This window comes from Hipposideros armiger, unplaced genomic scaffold, assembly GCF_001890085.2.
Source record: "Hipposideros armiger isolate ML-2016 unplaced genomic scaffold, ASM189008v1 scaffold_1556, whole genome shotgun sequence".
NCBI classification, from domain to species: domain Eukaryota; kingdom Metazoa; phylum Chordata; class Mammalia; order Chiroptera; family Hipposideridae; genus Hipposideros; species Hipposideros armiger.
Window position 1 is genome coordinate 10,475 of NW_017732906.1, and position 24,794 is coordinate 35,268.

At 35.3% G+C, this 24,794-nt stretch overlaps 1 protein-coding gene across 1 annotated transcript; it reads right to left on the reverse strand.

The window, feature by feature from the left end:
• Positions 1-72: 72 nt before the first annotated feature.
• LOC109377787 (low-density lipoprotein receptor-related protein 1B-like) lies at positions 73-24,794 on the reverse strand (the record flags this gene model as incomplete). The annotated part of the gene is made up of 3 exons (XM_019634251.1): positions 24,680-24,794; positions 20,078-20,206; positions 73-330 (listed from the first exon to the last, which is right to left on the reverse strand). Coding segments are annotated over exons 1-3 (460 nt in total), but the record flags the coding sequence as incomplete, so codon positions are not given.

A 24,794-nucleotide genomic window follows, 5' to 3' on the forward strand; every position in this document is an offset into this window, starting at 1 on the left:
TCTAAGAATCCCGTACTGGTCTGTAAATGAAATCCTGAAGGGGGGGCATATAATATGAATTGAAATACTCACTGTGGAAGGATTGAAGGATATTGATTGTCCATTCATCTGTTAATCTTCCTGTTCTTGTTATCTGGATACATTTGAGCTGATTTGAAGATTCTCTTGATTGAATCCAACAAATCATATCTTCATTGTAAATAAAATCCAGAGTATGAATTTCATTTCCATTGATTGAGCTCAGAGTTGCCATTTTACTTCCATTAAGATAGTAAACCTCGATTGTTTCAGAATTTGCAATTAATAGCATAGGTGGCCTATCTGTAGGTTCTGGAAAAAAAGAGAAAGAGGAAAGGGAGTTAAGTAAAACAGAGTCACATGTTTTTTGTTTTTACAATTGTACATTACTTAAAAATTTATTCTGCTTTTTGGTGCATCTTTAAAACTAAAAAAAATGCTTTCAAAAAGTGTTTATTAATAACCATTATATATGCACTAACTATATATTTCAGCTCACTTTTCTAAGGAAGAAAGTCCACTGAGCATTTGTACTCTTTATTTCCTTAGGCATAATGTGTTGTCTAAATATGAGGACAATGCTATTTATGTTCATCATTGGTAAATAAAGGCAGTGCTGTGAGTTGTTTTTCTAGCAATGATGATGGATCTGGACTGACGTCTTCATACAGTTTTACAGGTTTCCCATGTGCGCAAGGGCATGCTTTTTTGAGGTGGATATATTAGGTCAGAAGTAGATTCTCTGGAGCAGAATATGCAAAGCTCATAGGCTCATTCATACAAAGAGCACCAGTGACCTCAGACTTACAGGCTCCTTGACTGGCCCCAGGAGCCAAATAATCACATATTCTTCTAGTGACTAGATTATGATTACTGAGCTACTTACTTCCTCATTCCTTCCCTATAGTCAGGAAAATAAGATTCTAGAATAAATAAATAAATAAATACTTGTCCAATACTACTTTTTGAACAATGCAGTTTTGCTTGTGTTAGGATTGGTGAGTTTTTGATGAATATATACCAATTGACCAGTATTTCAATATCTTTTAATATTTGAAGATAATAGTAAAATCTCGTATAAAATGATGTTGAAAGAATTTAGCTATACAGTCACATTCAGAGTAGTTTTTTTGATAATTAGGGAATAGAAAAAAAATTAAAATCTTCAACTCTTTTTTTTTCCGGCCCTACATACAATGCATCATTAAATCTCTTTGGCTCTGGTGTCAAAGATACCAGGAATCCCAACACTTCCGGTGACTACTATAATCTTCCTGATCCAAGTGGACATCATCTCTCAACTAGATCATTCCAATAGACTTCAAACTGGGTTTTCTGCTTCCATCTATGCTCTCTTCCTTTTTAGTATATCTCAACACAATAGCCAATTAGACAATTATGCCTTTAGAATGGTAAGGCACATCAGATCAGTCTTCTGCCCAGTTCCTAAAAGGGCTCTCATACCAGTCAAAGTAAAAGTCAAAGCTTCTATAATGGCCTATAGGGTTTTACCTGACTTGTATTTTCATTACCTCTTTGACTCCATTTCCTTCATCTCCTTATTACTCTCACCCTTGTGCATCTTACTGTAAACACACTGCCTTTCTTACTGTTCCTTGAACAGGTCAGGTAAGCTGCCCAATCAGAGGCTCTCTTACTTCTTGAAATTATCATGACCCATATATAAGAATGGCCAACTTGCTCACATCTTTTTGGGTATTATTTGAATGTTATCTTTCTGGTGAGGACATACCTTATTTATTTATCTTGTAAAAACTGCAAGCCCCTATATTCTCTTTTCTCCTTCCCTGCTTTATTTTTCACTTGTGACTACCAAAAATTATATACATCTTATTTATTTTTTTCTGGTTCATTATTTTTCCATAATACTTTTGCTGATGCATCTCTAGCATTTAGAAAAAAGCTTGGAATCCAATGTCCATTCAGCACAAATTTTCTGAATAAGTAAAAATCAAACATACAACTCTTGCATAGTAGAATTCTCTAGAAACATTCTTGTGAAATGTTACAAAATAATTTGGTTTTCTTACCTATGAATGGAACCCAGAAAAGACTGGCTACTTAGAAAATTTTATAAACATCATTTGATTATTCAAGAAACCAATACTGAGAACTGTACAAGTAGGAGAAAATCAAATACATATACTATGACTAATATAATTAAATAAATCTAATGTTTTGGATGTATTATTTAATCATCTTTATCTTTTCTGGTGGGAAAAGAGAGATCAGTCTACCATTTCTCTCAGATAGAAGACCTCTCTAGTGAAGATGATTTTGTATCTACCCTCATAGGTTTAACATGTCAACTCTAAAATGCATCCCAAGACCTTCCACGAGTATTTAAATTTCTTCCCCCTAGGAAGTTCTCTCAATTGAGTCACAGACTTTTTCTATGCCTTCTGAAAGACAACAAAAGTTTTTGACTTGATAAAAACACAAAACAAACAAAAATAACAACAAAAGCCTCAATAAAATCACAAAACTTGTTAGTCCAACAGTGCTTCCCAGTGGAGAAAACATACTTGTCCTGGACTTCCTAGTATAAACCAACAGAAAGGAATTCTCAAAAATGCTAAGATCATTTCCACACTAAAGAGTTCTCTCAGAAATAGGAGTAAAATCATGAGTTATCACTGCTTAACATATCCTTGTCAAGTGACCACCTCTGAGCTTGGTTAGCCAGTGGCTTTTCTCCTAATTTCCTTTTTGCTGTTGTTGTTTAATTAAATTTTACTGGGATGACAACTGTTAGTAAAATAACATAGATTTCAGGTGTACAATTCTGTAATACATCATCTGTATATCACATTGTGTGTTGACCACCCAGAGTCAGTTCTCCTTCCATCACCATATATTTGATCCCTTCTACCCTCATCTAATTTCTTAAAGCCATCTTGAACCATGTAATACTTGCCCTTGGCCATTCCCAAATTTGGAATTCCATACTTGGTCTTTTTTACCACTCCTAGCTATGTTGATTTCTATTTGGCCTTGACACTCTTGAAGCCTGCTGGATCATAGATTTATCAGATTATGAAGGGGTCTTAGATGACTGTGTTATCAGATTAACAAAGATAAACTGACATTAATGTTAATGCTTACTGTCTTCATTTGACAACTGAAATGACTTTTAGTGAAATTCCCTCGCATTAGAAAATGAACCATTATTGAAGCTTCTTTGTTGCCTAGCTTTATGAGAAATCCAGATGTAGACAATTTATTAATTGACTCCTACTCACTAAATTTAAGTATCTTATAAACATTCTTTGGAGAGAAGTTGGCATATGAGGGAGCCCTGAGCTTCCCCTGAGAAACTGAGATAAAAATGAATTCATAATCAACACAGGCAACACTTACTTGACTCAATTGACCAATCTATTTGATTTTTATAGCTGGTTTTTCATTGAATCAGTTGATTGTTTTATTGGAAAACATATCAACCAATGATTTTAAAGCTTCAAGGCAAACAGAAAACCAATAAAAAGAAAATCAGATGCTTCATAATCTAACACAGTTTGATTTAATAATGGTGACTTTATAATTCAAATGACATACTGGAGGAAGGATATTTATAATATTGGTTGTGAGGTACTATAGTGAAGTAATATTCAATGGTCTCTACTAATTATTAACTGTGGTTTTCCTCTTTAGACAAATAAACTTAAGGCCTAGCATGGGAGTCAGGGAGGAGGAGGAGAAGCCATTGAAACACAAGATCCCCAAAAATCATCAGTGGTGAAGGATGTACATCTTTTTTTTTTCTTCTTTTTATACTTCATGATGAAAGCTGGCATAGGCCTGCTGAAGGTAATCTGTCTCTACCCGCATGGCTTCTCACTCCGGTGTGCATCATTACCTCAAGTTTCCACGTGCCAGTTGAAGAGCACCATTAGCTTGGGTAATGAGGATAAAAGACTGACCAGAATAAATGTGATGTTCTTATCAGATGCCATCCTTAGAGTTAGTGGACAGTTTTCCCAAAGGAACAGTTGAAAGGCACATTAGATTTATTCAGCCAAAGGAATACCTACATCAACAATTAGTGAGAATAAATATTAACTTTCCACATAGACGAGACTGAAACACAAGAAAGCACTCAGTCAATATTCTAACTTAGAGAACCATGATTTTGGTTGAGTAAACCTCTCCAACAGGCTGTCAATTGATCCATGCCAGAGAAGGAAAACTGTCCTCACCCTCTTCATTACTCACCATATGTCAACAGAATAAAAAAATAGTAATTTCTCTTCTAGCTATGAAGATGTGTATATGTGCTCAGTGTGATCAGAAAGGGATTTATTCCTATCATATATATAACACTAATAAGTGCTATAATTTTTAAAGACTGATTAAAAATTGTAAATTAAAAAGAGAAACTTGGAAACAGAAAATCTCATTTGACTAGATTCATAAAAATACCTATTTAAATTGCAAACCACTATAACCATTTTTTTGCCAACATATCCTTATTTTCTCATAATAAAAAATATACTAAAAGTGTATTTGTATACTATAACAATATGATTTAGACACACAATCAATGCTAAATAAATGTTTTCAGGGTTAATAAAAATTACTTTTAAGGTTTCAATTAAACTTCCTATTTTTGCATTAAATTCTAAAAATATTATTTTGGCTAGTTTCCTTTTAAGTGATTGGGATTATGGATTCAGTAACTTACAAATAAATATAAACCTAATAAATATTTATGCATATCAATAATGTATATATGTGCACATATACATGTATAAATGTATATCATCTACTTATACTGTGTTCTGATTTCTCATTATTTATCCTGCAACTGTGAACAATTATCTACATGAATGAAGTTTATTAGGTGCACCTTGATATTTATTGGTTCAAAGATGAACAACAACAACAAAGAGAATCCCAGGTACAACTGAATAGAAGGTTAAATAATACTTGTATGTAAAATATATAAAATAAAGAGTCAGAGTAAGAATAAAAGTATGAAAATAGAGAAATGTGTAATCAATACAGCCCAAATAAAATTTTAACCAATATGAACTTAAAATAATTGAAAGAGGGATTTTAAAGGTTTTACTCTTAATTTATCATACACAAATTATATGAAATCTTTGAAAATAAGGAAAATGTGATGAAGTTAGAAATGAGAAGAATGTTAGCAACTTGTAATAAAAAATCAAGCAAAACCTTATAGGATGTAAACTACTACTATAAGAAACAAAATGAAGAACAGACTGTATACAGAATACATTTCAAAAATTCTGAAATTATGCAAAGCATAGAAAGAATTTAAGATGAAATATTAGGAGAAAATCATTTAGTTTTAAAAAGAGAGTAAAAATTATTATTTACATAATATAATAAATTTCAGATCAAAGTCAACCAAACCAAATTAAAAATGCAAATAAAGTTAATATCATATAAATGAAAAATATAAGATATGTTTGAAATATTTCCCTTTCATCTAAGACATATATGTCCAAATTTGTTTCTGTTTTCCTCAAATATTTTTTAATGGAAAATATCTTTACTGAAAAGAATAATACTTAGAATAAAGATATATTGTGCCATATATCAGAAGAAACTATTTTAGCACATTTTATAAAAGAACAAATAAAATATGAATCAAATGTGGACACATTAAAATGCATTAGAAGTGGTATTGGGCTAAGCAAGAAAAATATATATTGCTACAATTATGCTCTAATTTATCTTGGCACTACCTTTTATTGTCACAGTGTATTCGTACTGAACTAATTTTTTCATTGGATTAAAATCGTTTTTATGGCATTTTAATTTTATTTTTTAGTTTTTTAAAGATCTAAGGCATTCAGCTAGGATCTAATGGAGATCAGTAAGTCTTTCTTCAGGAAAGATAATCTAAGAAAAAGATTAAGGTATTATACAAAAGTTTTATATTTTGAAGTCAGATTTGGCACGTTTCATAAAAGATGTATAGTGACACTGAGTTTCAAAAAATGGTTAGATATATCTTGCTATGATCCGAACGCTCATGTTCTCCAAACCTGTATGATGAAATCACAACTCCCAAAGATAATGGTATTACGAGTAATGGGAGGACTTTGGGAGGTGCTTAAGTCATGAGGGTAAACCCCTCAAAAATAAGATTAGTGCCTTATAAAAGAGGCTCCAGAGAGATCACTAGCTCCTTCTGCCATGTGAGGATACAATATGTCTGTGAATGGCTGTGACCCAGAGAGAAACCTTACCTGACCACGCTGATACCCTGATCTCAAATTTCCAGCTTTAAGAACTGTGAGAAACACATTTCTGCAGTTTTAAGCCACGCAGTTTTTGGTATTTTGTTATAGCAGTGCAAAAGCAGACAAAGACACATCTGTTTAGTAGAGTCAAAAGTTCCTAAATAGGGATGGCATTTGAACTCAGCCTTGCTTAATGGAAGATCAGGAGTTGGACATGCAGAAATTGAAAAAAAGAAAATAAGGTAAAACAAATACCTTTAACAAAAGCACAGATGTGGGAAAGACTAGAATATGTTGGGAAGATACTGAATACAGTTTTTCAGATTTCTGGAGGGTAGAGTATGTATGAGTAGTATTAGTACTTCATAATAAAAGTAACAATAGGTGTTCTTTTTTTTTTTCTGGTATATGGTGGAGTAGGTACATTCTGTGATCACATCCTATAAAGACCACATCAATTACAACTAAACCACAGAAGAACCATTATTGAGAATCGCCTGAGTCTAGCTGAACCAAAGCCCTACAACTATGGACATAGAGAAGTGACCACGAGACTGGAAGAAGGGGCAGAGACACGGAACAAGCTAGTCCCACATCTGTGTGTGACCATTAAAAATTGGGAGGGAGGCCCGGCCGAGTGGTGTGATGGTTAAGAACTGGCTTGGGACGCCAGAGGCCCCGGTTCAGATTCCACATATGAGGGCCAGTGACACTGCCCTCTACAGCTAAGATGCTGAACAATGGCTCGACCTGGAGCTGGGCTGCCATGAGTCGCTGGCAACGGCATAGGCTGCAACCCCTGTGGCAGTGGGTTGCCATGGGCTACCGTGTGTGGCCAGCAGCCAGCGTGAGCAGCCAGCAGCCGCAGTGAGAGGCTGTCCAGAAACCGGCGACTGATCTGCCTCACCGGGGAAGAGCGCAATGATGGTGCCAACTTGGGCCAGTGAAGCAACGTCCTCCACAGCTAGACTGAAGAACAAAACAACAGCAACTTGTCTGTTCCCCTTCCCTCAATTCCCCAGCACTGTTCCCATCCCCCAAAATCCCCAATAAAAATCTTTAAAAAAAATTAGGAGGGATATCTCAGCTACAGAGGCTCCCCTATGTCCCCAAAGAGCTAGGGGTCCCAGCCTCTCCCCAGCCCAGGGATTCAGAGCTGGGGAGAGAAGTTCCCATAACTTTTGGCTGTGAAAAGAAGAGATTGAAATAGAAGGGGTTGTGGCTGAGTGAGAAGAAGGGCTGCTGGAATCCCAGGCACTCCTCTTAAAGGGATCATGCTTGGACTTACACACTGATGACAGAATCACTCATTCTGAGCTCCAGTACTGGTGAAACACTTTCAAGGCCCCAAGGACATATGGGGAGGAAGTGAGTTGTCTAAATTCAGGGTAAGGGCTGGAGGGGCAACTTTCTCCCAGATGGAAGAGCTGGCAGAAACCACTGTTTCTTTGTTGAGCCCTCCACTTCCATGCCTGCAGATGCAGGCAGAGGTTGTAGCTAAGTCTACATCAAACTGGTTAACGTCATTCATTTGCTCAGCCCTGGTGATTCAGAGACCCTGCCTGCCCACTCAGCTTTCAGATCCACCCAAGCTTCTTCCAGTGCCATTTCTGTATAAATAGCCTGCCTTGGCTCACAATGTAGAATTTCCTTAAATCTCTCAAAGGTTCACAAAACCCAAACAAGCAGCACCTGGCTTTGGTGAGTCCGGTACTCTGTCTGAGCAAGCCTAAGACCTGCACTAGCAACAAACAGCCTTGGTTCCTGGACTCTCAAGGTACTTCCAAGTACAGCAACTTTGTGGCACATGCCAGGTGGCCCCAGGCAGGGCACAGACTGCAGCTGAAATTGGCCTGCAGCAGTACCCCTCCCAGAATTCCTGGGGGCTGGCAGGCCCAGTAGACACCTTTGAACTGAACCTGGCCATCACTGGCCACTTGCAAGGACAACACATTCAAAGGGCAGCCTGGGCAGGTGTAAGAGGCCCACTAGAGCAAACCCTATTATGTAGGGACAGCCCCTGCACAACAGCTCCTCCACTGTAGTCACAGCCAGTCCTCACAATCAATCAACCTGAGAATCAATCCTTCCTATTCATGTGCAAACAGAAATCAAGTCACAACTACAACATGAAAGCATACAAAACCCACACAAGAGAAACACCTGGATCATCTGGCTCTGGTGACTAGGGAGATTGCACCACTGGGTCCCACAGGACACCTACTAATAAGGCCACTATACTAAGACCAGGAGGCATAGCAGCCCTACATATAAACAAACACAGGGAGGCAGCCAAAATGGGGAGACAAAGAAACATTTCCAAAATAGAAAAACAGAACAATGCTTCAGAAATGAACTGAACAAAATAAAGACAAGCAAGCTACCAAACACAGAGTACCAAATGCTGGTTATAAGGATGATCAATGTTCTCAGGGAGTATTTCAACAAAGAGATAGGAAAAATAAAAATGGAGATAGAAAACATAAAAAAGAACCAGTCAGAAATAAAGAATACAATAACTGAAATGAAGAATATGTTAGGGGGAATCAAGAGTAGATTAGATGAAGCAAAGGAACAAATCAGCAATTTGAAAGATAAGGAAGCAGAAAATACCCAATCAGAACAGCAAAAAAATCTGAAATAATAAGGAGAGTTTACTAGGAAAATATCAAGTGTACAAATATCTGCATCATAGGGTGACCAGGAGAAGAGAGAGCAAGGAATTATAAACCTATTTGAAGACATAATGACTGAACACTTCCTTAACAGGGAGAATGAAATAGATATACAAGCCCAGGAAACTCAGGGAGTCCCAAACGAGATGAAACCAAACAGGCCCACACCAAGATAGCTCATAATTAAAATGATAAAGATTAAAGACAAAATGAGAATCTTAAAAGCACAAAGAGAAAAGCAATTAGTTATCTTCATGCGAGCTCCCATAAGACTATCAGCTGATTTCTCTGAAATTTTGCAGGCCAGAAGAGATTGGCAGGAAATATTCAAAGTGATGAAAAGGAACTTCCTATAACCAAGATTACTCTACATACCAGAATTATCATTTAGAATCAAAGGACAGATGAAGAGCTTCCTAGACAAGAAAAAGCTAAAGGTGTTCCTCACCACCTAACCAGTATTACAAGGAACCTTAGAGAGACTTCTTTAAGATGGGATGAAAAAAAAAATACACACACACACATATATATATATATATATATATATATATATATATATATATATATATATATGAACAATAGAATGGCAATAACTACATATCTATCAACTATTGCTCTAAATGTAAATGGATTAAATGCTCCAATCAAAAAATAGGGTGGCTGGATGGACAAGAAAACAAGACCCTTACATATGCTGCCTACAAGAGACTCACTTCAGATCAAAAGACACACACAGGCATGAAAATGACGGGATGGCAAAAACTTAGTTCATGAAAATGGAAATGAAAAAAAGAAGCTGTGGTAGCAATACTTATACAAGGCAAAATAGATTTTAAAACATAAGCTGTAAAAAGTGGCAAAGAAGGACTCCGTAATCCCACTTCTGGGAAATTATCTGAAGAAGCCCAAAAACACTACTTTGAAGGGAATATGTATCCATATGTTCATTACAACATTATTTATAATGGCCAAGATGTGGAGTCAGAATGGGTGTCCAACGTTGGATACATGCATAAAGTGGAGGTGGAACATATATACAATAGAATATTGCTCAGCCATGGAAAGGAATAGGTTTTTGCCATCTGCAGCAGCATGGACCTGGAGGGTACTGTGCTGAGTGGAGTATGTCAGAGAGATAAAGTCTGATGCAATATCATTTCACTTATATGTGGAATCTAAATAACAAAATAAACAAACAAACTTATAGATACCGAGAACATTTTGTGGTTGCCAGATGGGAGGAAGGTTGGGAGGTCAGTGAAAAAAAGGAAGGGATAATGATATTGTAATAACTATGTATGGTATTAGATGGGTACTAGATTTATTGGGGTGACAGATTTATGTAGACAATGAGAGACAGTCAATGGTTATATGGAAATTTTAAATTTGGGTGATGGGGAGAATGATGGTGTTATTAAAAGAAAGTCAAGAAAGAAAGTAGAGTCAGCTTTAAGAGAAGATGATGAGTTTAGTGTTGTAACATCAGTTCAGTGCCGTGTTTTGTAATTTTGTCTTTGGAATTATAATAGCTCATGTAAAATACTGAACAACATAAATTAACCACAGGCTTTAAAACAACATAACCTTTTAGTTATTTAGACCTTACTAGTAAAGAGCGGTACCTTCATTTAGAGGATATTTCCATATAAAATATAAATGATGACTGAGAAGAACTGAAATATGTTGTTCCTCAGGAATAAAGATAATTTCATAAAAACAGTTAAAATCAATAATACCATGTTCCCCACGCCCCCCAAAAGAAAAGTTCTCAGTTTGCAAATTAGCAGCCTTTACAATTTCCCCGTTTCTTTATGAGCTGGTCCACCAGGTCAAAGAAGTATTTCTCCTATTATCTGAAAGGTTTTACTTGGCAAATGGTAAATATTCAATAAATGAATGACACATGCAGGGATGTTCGGATATGGACTCCCTAGTGTTTTTAAAGACGTTTTACTGAATTTGCAAATTTAAAAATGATACTGTACCTTGATAAAGAAAATTAAATACATAGTACATTGTGATTTTTAATAAGGAAAATGAAATAAATTTCACTGATAATCATTAAAGGATTATATTAATAAATTTCCAAATTTTTGGAATATAATTCACTCAAATTTTAGGTTATTGAATACATATTACAACTAGATAATTCAGGGATGGTCAATTCACACTAGCTACTTTTTTTTTCTTTTCTTTTTTTAAAGATTTTATTGGGGAATTGGGGGAAGGGGAACAGACAAGTTGCTTTCCTTTTGTTCTTCAGTCTAGTTGTGGAGGACGTGGCTTCACTGGCCCAATTTGGCACCATCATTGCGCTCTTCCTGGGTCAGGTAGATCGGTCGTTGGCCACTGGATGGCGGCTCAGGGCAGCTCTTGGTAGCTCACACTGGCTGCTGGCCACTCATGGTAGTTTATGGCAGCCCACTGCAGCTTCACTGCAGCCTATGCTGTCACCGGTGACTCATGGCAGCCCAGCTCCAGGTTGAGCTGTTGTTCACCATCTTAGCTGTACAGGGAGCAGCGTCACTGGCCCTCATGTGGGATTCAAACTGGGGTCCTGCTGCTCAGAGCTGGCGTCTCAAGCCAACTCCTAATGAATGTGCCACAGGGCCAGCCCCACATTAGTTACTTTTAACTACAATCATTTTCTTTCTTTTTTTTTTAAGCTGAGCCATCCTGCCACCTTTTGGCAGCTCATCGGCAACTCAGCTCGGGCAGGACTCAAACTGCTGTGTTGCTCAGAGCTCGTACTCTTGAGTGAGCTCTTAACCAACTAAGTTACTTGGCAGGCCCTACGATCATTTTCTAATTGTAGCAAGCTGGAACTACTTTAGCTATATAAACACATTATCCCCAATTCAGATATGTCCTACTGTTATAAATTGGTAATGACTGAATTAAAATGTCATAGGTATCAGCTCATTAAAAAATTGCCTTTAAATAACTACTATTCATAAAGTAGTTCATGTTTGAAAGGATGGGTCCTTAAAAAAGTCACATGTAATTTGTTTCCTAAAAAGAAAATATTGTCTCAATATATACATATCCATGTAACAAATATTTATTGAGCACGGATAGCTTTTGCAAGGCACTGCTATAGGTGATAGAGAAACAGTAGATAACAAATTAATAACATTCCTGTTTTTGTAGAGCTTACATTTTTAGTGAGGGAAGCAGACACTAAGCAAGTAAATAAATATTTAATATTATTTGCGGTGATAAATTCTATGAAAGAAGATAAAGCATTTGTAGTAGTGGAAATATGGGCTGCTCCTTGGAGAGAGTATTCCTATTAAGGATACCTTTAAAAGTTTGAAATGAAAGTATTATGAAGAATGGAGTCAGGATGACTCCAAAGTTTTGTCTTGAACAATTGGGTAAATGGGGGTGACATGTACGAAGATGTGAAACGTTGGAGAAAGCATTGTTATAATGCTTTCTGGACATTTTATAATGTCTAGAGTACAGGACACCTAGAGTTTGGTATAATAGAATTTCTATTAAAAATCCCAAATGTAGATATTGAGTTGGGTTTCAATATCCAAGTGAGTCTTCTGTTCAGCAAGGAGGTCAGGTCTGGTGATAAAAACTTGTGAGTCTCAGTCTAGATATTCTATAAAACTATGGGAGAGGGTGTGTTTTTTATGTCATGGTACAGGCTTAGAGCACTTAAGGAATCAAAAGGAAGAGAAGGTGTCCGAAAGACTGAGCACAAATCATGCCAAAAATACTGGTGAAATGAGCATAAATGCAGTAAAATAAACTAAGAAATAATGCCCAGAAAGGTAAGAAGAATATTATAAATGTACTGCTTTTAAAGGGAAAATACATAGGAGTTGAAAAAGACATGTTTTGTGCTAAAAACTAGTAATTTGGTAACTGGAGGTCACTGGTAACCTTGACAGTAGAGGTGTTAGGGTTGGAAGAATGTAAGACCCACTGAAGTGGTTCAAGAAAGAAGGGGAGGGAGTGGAGAAAGAGACAACATGTTCTATGCGTATTTTTTATAAGGGGAAAAGAGAAATAGGATGGTAGCTGGAGAGAAATGTAGATTTAAAGGAAGTTGTTTCATATCATAGAAATCATACAGGAGAAAAGAAAAACTGATGATTCAAGAAATAAAGAGGCCAATCATATATGTGTAATTTTGAGCAGGTAAAAGGAGATGAGGTTGATGCACGGTGGCAGGGATTGTCTTTAGGGGCTAAGTCAGTGTGTTTGGTTCAATAAGAGGAAGGCAGCCTGATAAGTTCTAGATTAAGATAGACTGGTAGATTTAATAAAGTTCAGTGTAAAAAAGTTCTCTTTTACTTGCTTCTCTTTTCTCAGGGAAATATGAAATAAGATCATCATTTTAGAATAAGGAAGAAGGAGGAAGATAGAAGAAAATTCATTATCTACAGGTGGGAAAGTGAAAGGTCATTTAATCTATTTCATTGTTTTCTGACAGGGCCACCGAAGTATATAAATATTCAACCTATATTTAAGATTTCAATTTTCTATTATGTTATTCAAAAGACAGATTAGTTCTAAGTATTCATTGGTGATTACATACCAAATTTCTAACTACTTTACTAGATATGCTCTTTGTAAATTTGACTATGTATTGTTCTAAACTTCTAAAGACTATTAAGATATAATTCATCTAATAAATTGGCAAAATTATCTTTCATGGAAAGCACAGATGGACGCTGTGTGAGTCTTAATGCTAAGAAAAAATGCTCACACTCATTTAAAAATTCAATCAATACAACATATTTTCCATTCTCAGGACTAAAATGATTCCAAGCAGCCTTGACTAGGGAGAATATGCAGAATATTAGTCATCAAAGTCAAGTGGTAATTGTGGGCTCTAAGGGGAGGAATGCCAAGGGGCGATGTCTAACTGCTGTTATTACCTTGACATTGCAATTGATACAGGAAATGCCTTAAAGGCACTCTGAAAAAAAAAAGTTTTTCTTACTAGAAAACACAAAATATTCTTCTTAAAACCAGGCTTTGTTTCCCTCTGAGGATTTCAATAGCTATAAATGTCTACTTTTCGAAATAAAGCGATAGAAAGTTACATATATCCCTGCCTCATCTCAAAATTAAACCCCTTGTAATGTCTATAAATTTAAATGTGCCTCATTTCTGTTTATTGTTCATTATATTTGTCCAATTTAATTGGGAGTTAATGGTAGAGCATATTATCTATCACACATTCTAAATTGAGGATTTAATTAACAGTTCAATAGCAATCCTACAAAAAATTAAATGTCATGATAGAAATTTGTACCTATAGGTGGTACCATTTGTAAAAAACAGTTTCTCAACTATCAAATCTAGAGTCCATAAATGTGGCCATGAAATTCTTCATACCCAAACAAAGAAGTCTTCTCTTAGATTGTAGTTAAAATGTTAAGTAATAAAGAAAATGGAAGACATGTATTTTTTTTCTTTTTATGTCTGATATTTGATATTTTCTTAGACTATGGGCAAATTAAAGATGCCAAGGCACATAAGACACCATGGTTATGTTCTCCAGTATCAATCTTGCCAATTTGTTGCTGGGAAAAATGATTTAAGATGCCCGAAAAGGTGCTAGAATGTGAAAGTGATGTCCTCTAGCAAAAATATAATAAAATAAAATAAACAAACAAATCCATAAAACACACAGAGTATTCTTGAGGAGTTTTATATCTTAACACTGCTATAATCATTAACAGTGTTTGGATAGAAAAAAAAAGTGTGATGTTTAATTTGGAAAATGAAAATTCCATCAGAAATCCTACCTCTGTTCTATCAGGAAAAGTGATTTCCAGTTGAGCGAAGGGCTAGAAAAGATGTAGGGTAGGGATACTCCAAACACAAGACAAATGCGTTCAACGGCCAGAGCAGGCTTTCAAAGACAGCTTGTGAAGCTCTGGTATTTCTATAGGACAGAGGCTTAGGCACCACTGCCTGACTGCAGGGAGCATAAAGCTTGTTCTCAGCTATATGTGCATAGAAAGCACATTAGAATTTCATGTTTGTCTGAGGAGGGCCTTGGTGAAGATTGCACATTTATGGAGGTTATGCAGAACTCCCCAAACAACTCTGATGTCAATACTACAGCAAAAGCAGCATAGTCCTGAATAACAGGATAAAACTGGCATAATACCCAATTGTCATTTAAACCTATTCCAGATCTTTGGCTTTCCTCTTACTGATCCTTAACACCAAAATACCTTCATTCTACTTCCTCAACGTTCAGGACAGTGTTTATCACATCCAACAAATATTTACCAAGCACATGCTCTTTCCAGGCACTCAGCTACTTCTCTCCACCTTCCAGTCATCACAGTGTGTACATGGCTCCTTCCATGCATGTGGGGATGAGTAACGAACAACAAATCCGGATCACTATGCTGGGGCTGGTCCACTAGCCTCATGTCTAGCTCAGAGCTTCTCATATGCCATCATGTCATAAAGTGTCACTCACAGTTATACCTCAATGAAATGACGAATTGTGCAGGAACGATCCTTTGGACTGTCTAGAAATAAGAAGAACTCTGAATAATAAATCTTCATGTGTCAAGACATAATCATATGTCATTCTGCAGGAAGCCATTCTTAGCCAGATGGTATACTAAAACAGTTCTGCTCCACTAGGGTCAGAAGTGATCAAGGTTACTAAGAGTTAGTTACTCTTCTAAGAACACTTACTTTTTAATATAGGGAGCTTCTTTTAAAAAGGAAAAAGAAAAGAAAGGAAATTATATTTTAATAACTGAATTCCAAGCATTCTGAATGCTGATGAGACTCTGAGAAAAAAAAAACCCTTCCCTCTCTACATAGGCAACTGCCTAGTTTCCTCATAACAAGAAAAACCCCTGGCAGAAAGCCATGGATAATTCTTTGAAATTTAAAAATAAATAAATAAATAAACTATCTACTAGTAGATAATAATAGAGTTAAGGTTTAGAAGTAGGAACCACATAGAGAATTATATTTCTCTTTCTCTCTCTCTCTCTCTCTCTCTCTCTCATTGTTTATTGTTTGTTTGTTTTTATTTTTAAGAATTATAGGAAAGAAAAGAGGGAGTGGTATAAAAACATTTACTAACACTGCCTAGAAATATGCTTCTGTGGATAACACAGAGGTTATGATTTGCATTTATTACAACTAAGGGTTCCATTTTCTAAATAGTAAAAATCTCCCCACCCTGCCCCCAATCAGTGAATAGCAAAGTATTAGCTAGAATAGAATCTCAAAGTTCTCTCATGGGCTCTCTCTTCTCACTGCTCTGGTTGCTCCACGGCAAGGGGTACTCTGTACCATTTAATGAAGTGCATCTATACTGATGGACATACAATCATTTAGTGTTCTTTATTCTGCTACTGCTTTAGTGCAATCAGTAAAGCTATACTGGTTCCATAGAATTGCGTGCTGGGTAAATGCATGACTTTGTCAAGTCATTAGGACACTGAAAAGTACAGTCCAATGACCCTGAATTTATCAGGAGTCAAACTGCCAACAGTTCACGGATTAAACATCCTTGGCTATTATTTTTACTCCTACAGGTTCGGCATGAACTCATTTTCAGCCCTGGGTGCCTACATTCAACACATATTTCTGCACCAAAATAAATCTAAATCAGTTAAAAGAAAGTAAGTTAAATTAAAAAAAATTCAGACTTTACAAGTTATCAGAACTCCAAAAAAAAAAAAGTTAAAATATACAGGAAGTTTTACTAGATACCTATAGATGTTTTGATAGTTATTTTTAAAAGATTTATTTAATGGCAAGTCCTAATATTTAATTCAAAAATTTCTAGCTTTTAATGTGTGCCCCATTCAAATTTGTGGACACTCTATTGTAACATTCATATTCTAGTATGTCTCCTTCTACGAAGTACTATCAAGTATGCATATTTAAATTAAAGTTATTTTTTAAATGTCATTGTAGACTTTCTTTCATTTGAAAATTACTTATTTTGATATCAAATGGATAGTTGGATTTGCTTACTTTTAAAGTTCCTCCTAACTCTTAAATGATGGGCTCTATATTTCAGTAGTCAGATCAATATTACTAAGTGTAGAAAATAAAATAATTTGTCTGCATTGCATGAATTAACAGGAATGAAAAGGTCTCCTCTCTAACATTCTATCTTCTCCCACCTACCACAGAGCCTAAAGACCCTACCTCTATTAGAATTATTTCTTAAAGGTACTCTTAAGTCTTATGAATTATATTTGGGTTCAGGCATTATATTGAAAAGAAGGGATGATCAATTAACATAGATTAATTTACCTAATTATTATCAATTAATTGTCATATTGAAAATAGGACCCACAACAAGCTTTAGGGTGACTAATTAGGGTGTGAACTAGTTCATCACTTTTACAAGCAGTTTCCCAGCCAACTGACTGCTGCTCTCTGCCTTCACATAAAAGGCTCCTTCTCCCAGGAACTTTGATTCTTCCATCATCTAGGAAGGCCTTTGCAGAACCCTCCTTTGGGATTAATATCTTTATATTGTACTTTCTTCCCAAAGCCTAGAGATCTTTTACACACACCCATGGTCATAAGCCAGCACATCCTAACCTTCCCTGGCTTACCACACTCCCAGCTTGTGAGAGCCCTGGGTCCCTGGCTTGACATGGAGGAAAATCAAGTTATCTGCAGTCCAAGAGGGTAGAATTGTAGAGAAAGAAAAAAGAGGGACCCATCTAAGCAACCAGGTAATAGAAAGGAGAAATGGCAAAGCCTTAAGACATATGTGGTTTAATTTACAATTTTTTCCTAGTAGCCGTCAATCATAGCAACATTACAGTAAGATAAAATTGCCACAAACATTTTAAATCTGATGTGTTATTAAATGGAATTTTACATATCACTGAAGCCAAAAATGTCATTGGTTCACTTGTTATAAATATTAAAAGAAAACTAAAACATAACTGATATTTTTTTCAATTGTACAAATACACTGGTTTAAATATCCATATGACCTTTAGAACTTGTTAGTATATATTATAGATTTGTGCTCATTTACATTATTACTAGCAACTCATTTTCATAAAACTACAAACCACAGAAGCATTCCCATGGAAACTGTGTATTTTTCAAACTCTGTAGACTAATATTGTCATCAAGCCAACCACTTTGAAATGAAGGTGTTTAAATATTCCATTATCAGTTCTAGAGTCAGCAGCTCTCCCTGATGTTTCATTACATTCTCATGGACCACTGGTCTCTGGTTACATTCTGTTGTTGTTGGAATCCCTCTCCTTGTAGAAAGCGAGGAAGTGCCTCTCTGTACAGGGTTTATTACATTACACTCTTTCTGTGTATCCACAGCAATATTGTACGGATCAATAGAAACAGCAACGAACAAGCCTTCTACTCTCTTAGTCCATCAATATTTCAAATCAGAGCTCTCAGTGGTGGCGAAAAGAGGAAAACGTAACCTGACCTAATTTTTTCAACGATTGCCCCCCACACACACACTTCCCCCAAAAAATAGGGCTTCCTAAACCAAGTCAGTAATTCATTGAAGTAAACTAAGAAAGAAGATAGCTTCTGTCTTTGCAATTTTGTATATAAATACGCTTTGTAAATACTTAAACACCATTGTCTTAGGGAAATCAAGAGAAATTATAACATGAGGTTATGTTGGAAAGGGAGATAGCAGTAACAGCTTACTGAGTAAACCCAATGCTTTGCTCAATCTGGCTTTGAAAAACACAATCTCATCCCATGTCCAATTTTCAAATTGCTAATAAAGGGGGGGGGGAAGGCATTCATTATTTTATCAAAACATCATAATTTGAAAATGCATGAAATCAGACCAGATTTGGAGGAAGTTTGAAGAAGCCAGATGGAATATCATGTATAATAGCATCCTATATTATTCCCAAACTAATTCAACCCACAAAAAATTAACATTATCCTATTGTTACTAGTACATCTCAGAGCAATCTCATTAACAAATCAACAATACTCACAGTGTTTACTGTAGGCTGAACTCTGTGTAGAAACTAAAGGTTTTATTTGCAGATAAGAGGTGAAGAAAGAGTTTGAAACACCAAATTCAAACATTTAAGTGTGGAGCACTCATTTTTGTAACTTTAATTAGAAAGTAAAGTTAATTTTTTTCTTTCCCTTGGTTTCCCTTCCTCCTCTCCTTCCTTTCTTCCCTCCTCTCCTCCCTCCTTAGTTCCTTCCAAAAATATTGAGTACCTGCATTTTCCAGGTAATGATCAGAACTGAGAAAATAACAGCAAACAAAACTGACAAGTTCTGCACTCTAATGTTACTTACATTATTCTAGGGAAATCAGATGTAAAACAAATACATAAATTAGCTCATTTCAAATGGTAGTGCTATAGAAAAAATAAAACTGGAAATCATATAAGTATGCATAATTAAATAAAAATGGGAAATAAGGTGGTGACGGACAGGGTATGGACCATTAAAAAGAATGGTCAGAGAATGTGCTTCTGAATGTTGACATTTTAGCAAAGCTTGAATATAACAAAATGCATATCATGGGGAAAAGCACTACAGGCAGATAAAACAGCACGCGGAAAGACCTCAAGGCAAGAGCCATAGAGTTGAAGAAGGACAGGAAAGCAGTGTGACTGGCAGGTGATGAAAGGAGAGCAGTGGAAGACAAGATTGGAAAGGGAAAAATGGCACCAGACCCTAGGTCCTTACAGGCTCTGTGAGGGGTTTGAATTGTATTCTCAAGCTGAGTGAAAGTTATTGGGAGGTTTTAAGGAAGAGAGTAACATGATCTTGTTTATAGTTTAGCAGATAACTTTAACTGTTAGGTGACAGGGAAGCAGAAACTCACAGAAACCAGTTAGGAATCTATTGCATTGTCCAGGAGAGAGATGGGTAATTCAAATCAATCCATCAATCAATTTCTTTTAAACAGATCGTTGCTATTCTGAAACTTTCTATGATGGAAGGAGTTATACAATGACCAATAACAACAAAAATACCTGCTCTGGGTTTCTAAGTATGGATCAATGGATTAAATGAAACAAAAATCTCTTTCTTCAATGCCCATATTGCTCTGCTACGTTTCTAATGAAAAGGAACTGAAAAAGGGACATAAGAAAAGACCAAACAATAATAACTTACCTTTCTGGAAGGACAAAAAAGTTGATAACTTACCACTTTTGGCTCTGCACGATTTGTTGTCTGGCTGCATTATGTAGCCCTCCACACAGCTGCAGGCATAGGATCCATATGTATTTCTGCAGGTCTGGCTGCATGTACCATAAATAGCACATTCATCTTGATCTAAAAGGAAAATTGGCATCATTTCTAAGCAGATTTATTGTTGAGCATTTTTTTTTCTCCATGAAGAAAACATTTATTTTCAAACTTTGGAAACAGACTATTGTTTTAAAAAGGAAGAGCCAACTACAAAAACAGTTTTCAAAACCACACTAACTGAAATAATAAAATTTAAATATCTGCTAATTCATTGTTTCTTTGACAGCTATAGAGATACAAGATTAAACTTAATATCAGATTTTTTTAAGAGGGTTTATTTGCTTTTTTAATAGGCAGTCTAGAATTCCTTGGGTATTTTTGCAGAGGTATAAAATGGACTCCAGTGAATATTTGTTGAGTAATTTTAGTGTTTATGACACTTACTTTTTTACTATTTTTACAAAGAACTAGTCTACTAACATGATTTTCAATGAACAGATTAAATAAGAGGTCTGAGCCAAGCTGTGCAAACTACTCTCACTAAATCAAAAAGAAGAAACTATTAAGCAATTGTCAAAAAGAGAAATCTCATCCTAATTAAAATTTATTTTAATATCTATGGTCCTCCTTACACTCCTTCTTTCCTTGCTCTCTCTATAATTCTTTCCTGCAGCAACTTATTCAATCTCTATAAACAGCAGGTACTTAATGATTCTTAATCAACCAGGAAAACAAACAAAAAAATTCTGTCAGCTAATAATTTAGACTAATATGTACATTCAATCTGCTGTCTGTACCAAGCACTATATGAATCCCCAAAGAAAGAAAAATTGATAAAATATGGTTCCTATCCTTAAGTGAAACAAGCTTAGTGAAATATAATTTTGATTCTATAGATTTCCTTATAATAGATGCATATTCTAGTTATGATAGAAACAGAAAAATAAGTGAAACTGATTGGAGTTAGATTGTTAGGTGAGGGCTGCATTTTGAGCAGAATTTAAAAGATAACTTGGATTTCCTCACACTGAATAAAAAGGGACAAGATGAAACAGGGCATTACAGTTTAAAAAAATAGCATGTGAAAAGGCATTGGTATGGCATAGTGGGGATTTCAAAGATGTGTAAAGAATCAGGTGGAGTCAGGGTGTATAAGTGTTAAGAGTTAATACAGGGAAAGCAGTTTTAGGGCCAACTAATGAAGCTGTTTGTATGCTAAACTAAAGGGCTGTATAGTGTATGTGTATCTGGAAGCATTAATTAGATGAGTTACATGATCAACTTTGCATTTTAAAACTAAACAAACATGAACAATGAATTGATGAATGTAGAAAAGAGATCTTAAATTGTATTTTGAAGTCATATTTTAAACTAAGTCAGTGGTAGTGGAAATAGAGGAAAGGGAATGGACTCATTGTTTAAGAAATATAATAGACAACATGTGAAGACTGGATGTGATAGAAGTGAATGGTGGTATAATTTTATATGAAGTGTAGATTTGAATGTATATATCATGGTAGGACAAAATGAATTTGGTTTGAATGTGTTAAATTTGAGGAATCTGTAGGGAATTTTTGAGTAAATGATTAACAAGTAGTTGGAGATATGAGACTGTTAAGATGGGTGAGATATATCTTGGAGTATGTAGGAGTCAATAGCATGTAGCTAATAGGTTAAAAACAAAACAAAATGAAAGGAAATAGCAGAAGGTTAGATGCCACACAGAGGGGAAGGGGAAGTGAGAAAAGCTTTGCTAGAGCAAAATACTGCAGGACACCAGTATGAAAACGACAGGCAAGAAAGATAAGTCCATGAGTCTCCTTTGAAGGAGACTTCATAAGTAGTCTAAGGAGTTCATAAAGGTGAGGATTTCAAGAATATTAAAGTGATCAAAAATGTTATATTCAATGAAGAAGTCCATTAAAATAAATATTTTAATTATTTGGTTTTGGCCATTAGAACACTGGTGTAGTGACCTTGGTGTAGTGAAAAGATGACTTTGCTATAAATGGTAGGTAGATCTTCTTAACTGTAATGTGATTTTGTTTTACTGAGTCCCTAAATGGAATAGAAAATACAAACTTTGGCCTATTAATGGAGTTAGGTCGTTGGAGCTTGGGAATACTAAATTAGAAGAGGATTTGGGACTCTTGGAAATAATTTTTGAGGAAGGGTATGAGGAAAGAGATAGAAAACGGAAGAGTCCTCAGTTTCTGGCACTGAGTTTTTAAACCCTTGTAGTTTTTTGAACAATAGGAGGGTCCTTTTTTATTTATAATGAGGCCCTTTGGAATACACCAGAGTCTACCTGAATGAGATGACTCAGGGTGGGACTACTAGATAATGTCAGGATCTGGGATAGTCACCAGAAAGATAAAACAGGAACTCTCAGCCCCAACCTCTGACACTCATACCCTAAGCTAAGAAAGATATTAACTAAGGAAAAGCAAAAGGATTACTGAGAAGCAAAGGGGCCATTTTAATTGGAAAACTATGAATTTCTATAGCAGTAATTTGCAATTGTTTCAGATTTCTTTAGCTTTATATAACAGCCTGCATTCATGGATGGCTTGTTTGAAGTAAATTGCTTTAGGAATAGAAAGAATATTTTCTGAAGCTAAGACTACAGTGATAATGAAAGAAATTAAATCTTATATTTGGTAAAGTCCAATACAAAATGGAAGAAATGATTCTTATCTATTTTCACAGGTGTTTCAACTTTAATATTATTGGTTCTTTTTGTCAGTTTTCTGATATGATTATGCTATCCAGGAGAGCAATATAATTAATGATTTCTTTTGTTCTTTCTCCTTAGCCAGAATGCTCTGCTGTGACATTGATATCACGTATAATGCCACAAAATTGGCAGCAAAGGAATAGGCATGCCACTACTTGTAATGCTGCCTTCTTTGTCCCTTGAAAGACAGAAAATATCCTGAAAATGTGGCTTCAAGAAAAAGTAAATGATGTTCAGACCTGGCCATTCAAGAATGCAGGGAAAATAAAAAGAGCTCCTCTTCCACTGGTGACTTTCCATAATGATTGCTCTGTAATCCCTTACTTATATTCAACAAAGAAAATTGATTACAGTTATCTTTATGAATTTAATTAAGAGATTCAGGAGAAAAGATCCATGCAATATGTGATGAAAATGCTGACTCCTACAGTAGTCAGGTATAGCAAAAGGGTAAGAAGGGTGAGGTATAGAAGTATTAGTCTACCTTGTGTGAATGACAAGTACTATTTTGAACTAAAGATTGCAGACAGGTCCAGAGGTACTATTGACATTTGGCTGACTTTTGTTATTATAAGGAGTCTAGGGTTGCCAGATCCTCTGATTTTTTTTTTTTTAAGTTTGACCTTTTGTGTGCAATCGTCTGATTTTTATGTGTTGGCTTAAAATGAGTGAGCTAAATACATATAACAGTTTGGTCCCCTATAGTCAGATTATGTAGCCTCTGTGACTGATAGACATTTAATAATAAATGTTTCTATAACATTTGTATGATGTAGAAAACAAATAACGAACTAAAAATTCAAAGCCCAACTGTTCCTTAAAAAGCAAAGAACCTCTTCTGGTTAAGAATCAATGGGCTGTGAAGACATGAGTTTTAGTCCAATTCTATTACTGAGATGTGTGGTCTTAAGTAAGTGTCAGGGTATCAATTTTGTCACTTTTGTCATTACGATTTTGAACCATATTCTCTCTGAGGACTCTTGCAATTTTAACATTCTGTTGTAAGGTAAAAGTGATGATACTAGAGCAAAGCTTTAAAGTAATCATCAAAGCATAAATTTCTTTTGAAAATATTCCATTTATTAGTGGCTCCGGAAATGCCTATATTCCTCAATTTTATATATAAAGTCTATATTTTATGTTTTGTCTCTATATATTCTAAATACCATGTGCAATAAAATAATGTGTAGTTTATATTGCGGATATCTGCACACACACATATATTTAAATCTAAGTACTATATATACATATGTGTGTATACATATATATGTATTTCATATATATTATGAAGTAACCTAGAATTGTTCAGTATTGCACTGAGAAGTCATTTCAGAAAGTAAATATTTGCTTTAGAGTATTCAAAAAGGCAAGAATGAAGACATTTTAAAAGAGGACAAATATTTTTTATGTCCATTATTATGCTATTGATAAAATGCCAATTGTCAGAATTACCGACATAAAAATCGCAAAGAATATTATATGATCATCATATATGTTAACGGGACATAGGCACAAAATATTTAGGAAGTTAAAATAATTAAATCCAATGTTTCAATGGTTAACCAAATGATTTCCCATTGTTGACTTTTCTCATGTTTGACATTATTACAACATGAATTGAAAACTGATTGGTATAAATGCACACCTGTAACATTTATGCTTATGGTTTGGGGGAGTGGCAACTTTTAAATCTCAGGAAACAAATTAATATAAACACTGTGTAGAGCACATGGTAGGTACTCAAAAATACTCCATTAAATTTCTGTTCACTAAGCCTCGGCAAAAGAAAAAAATTGAATAGAGTCACATGTCACACTTACCTTTACAGCTTCTCCCATCTTCTTTTACTTCAAATCCATCCTCACAGTAACATCTTGTACTATTTCTCAGCATTGCACATTTATACTGACAATTCAACTGCTGGCAATTGGGTAA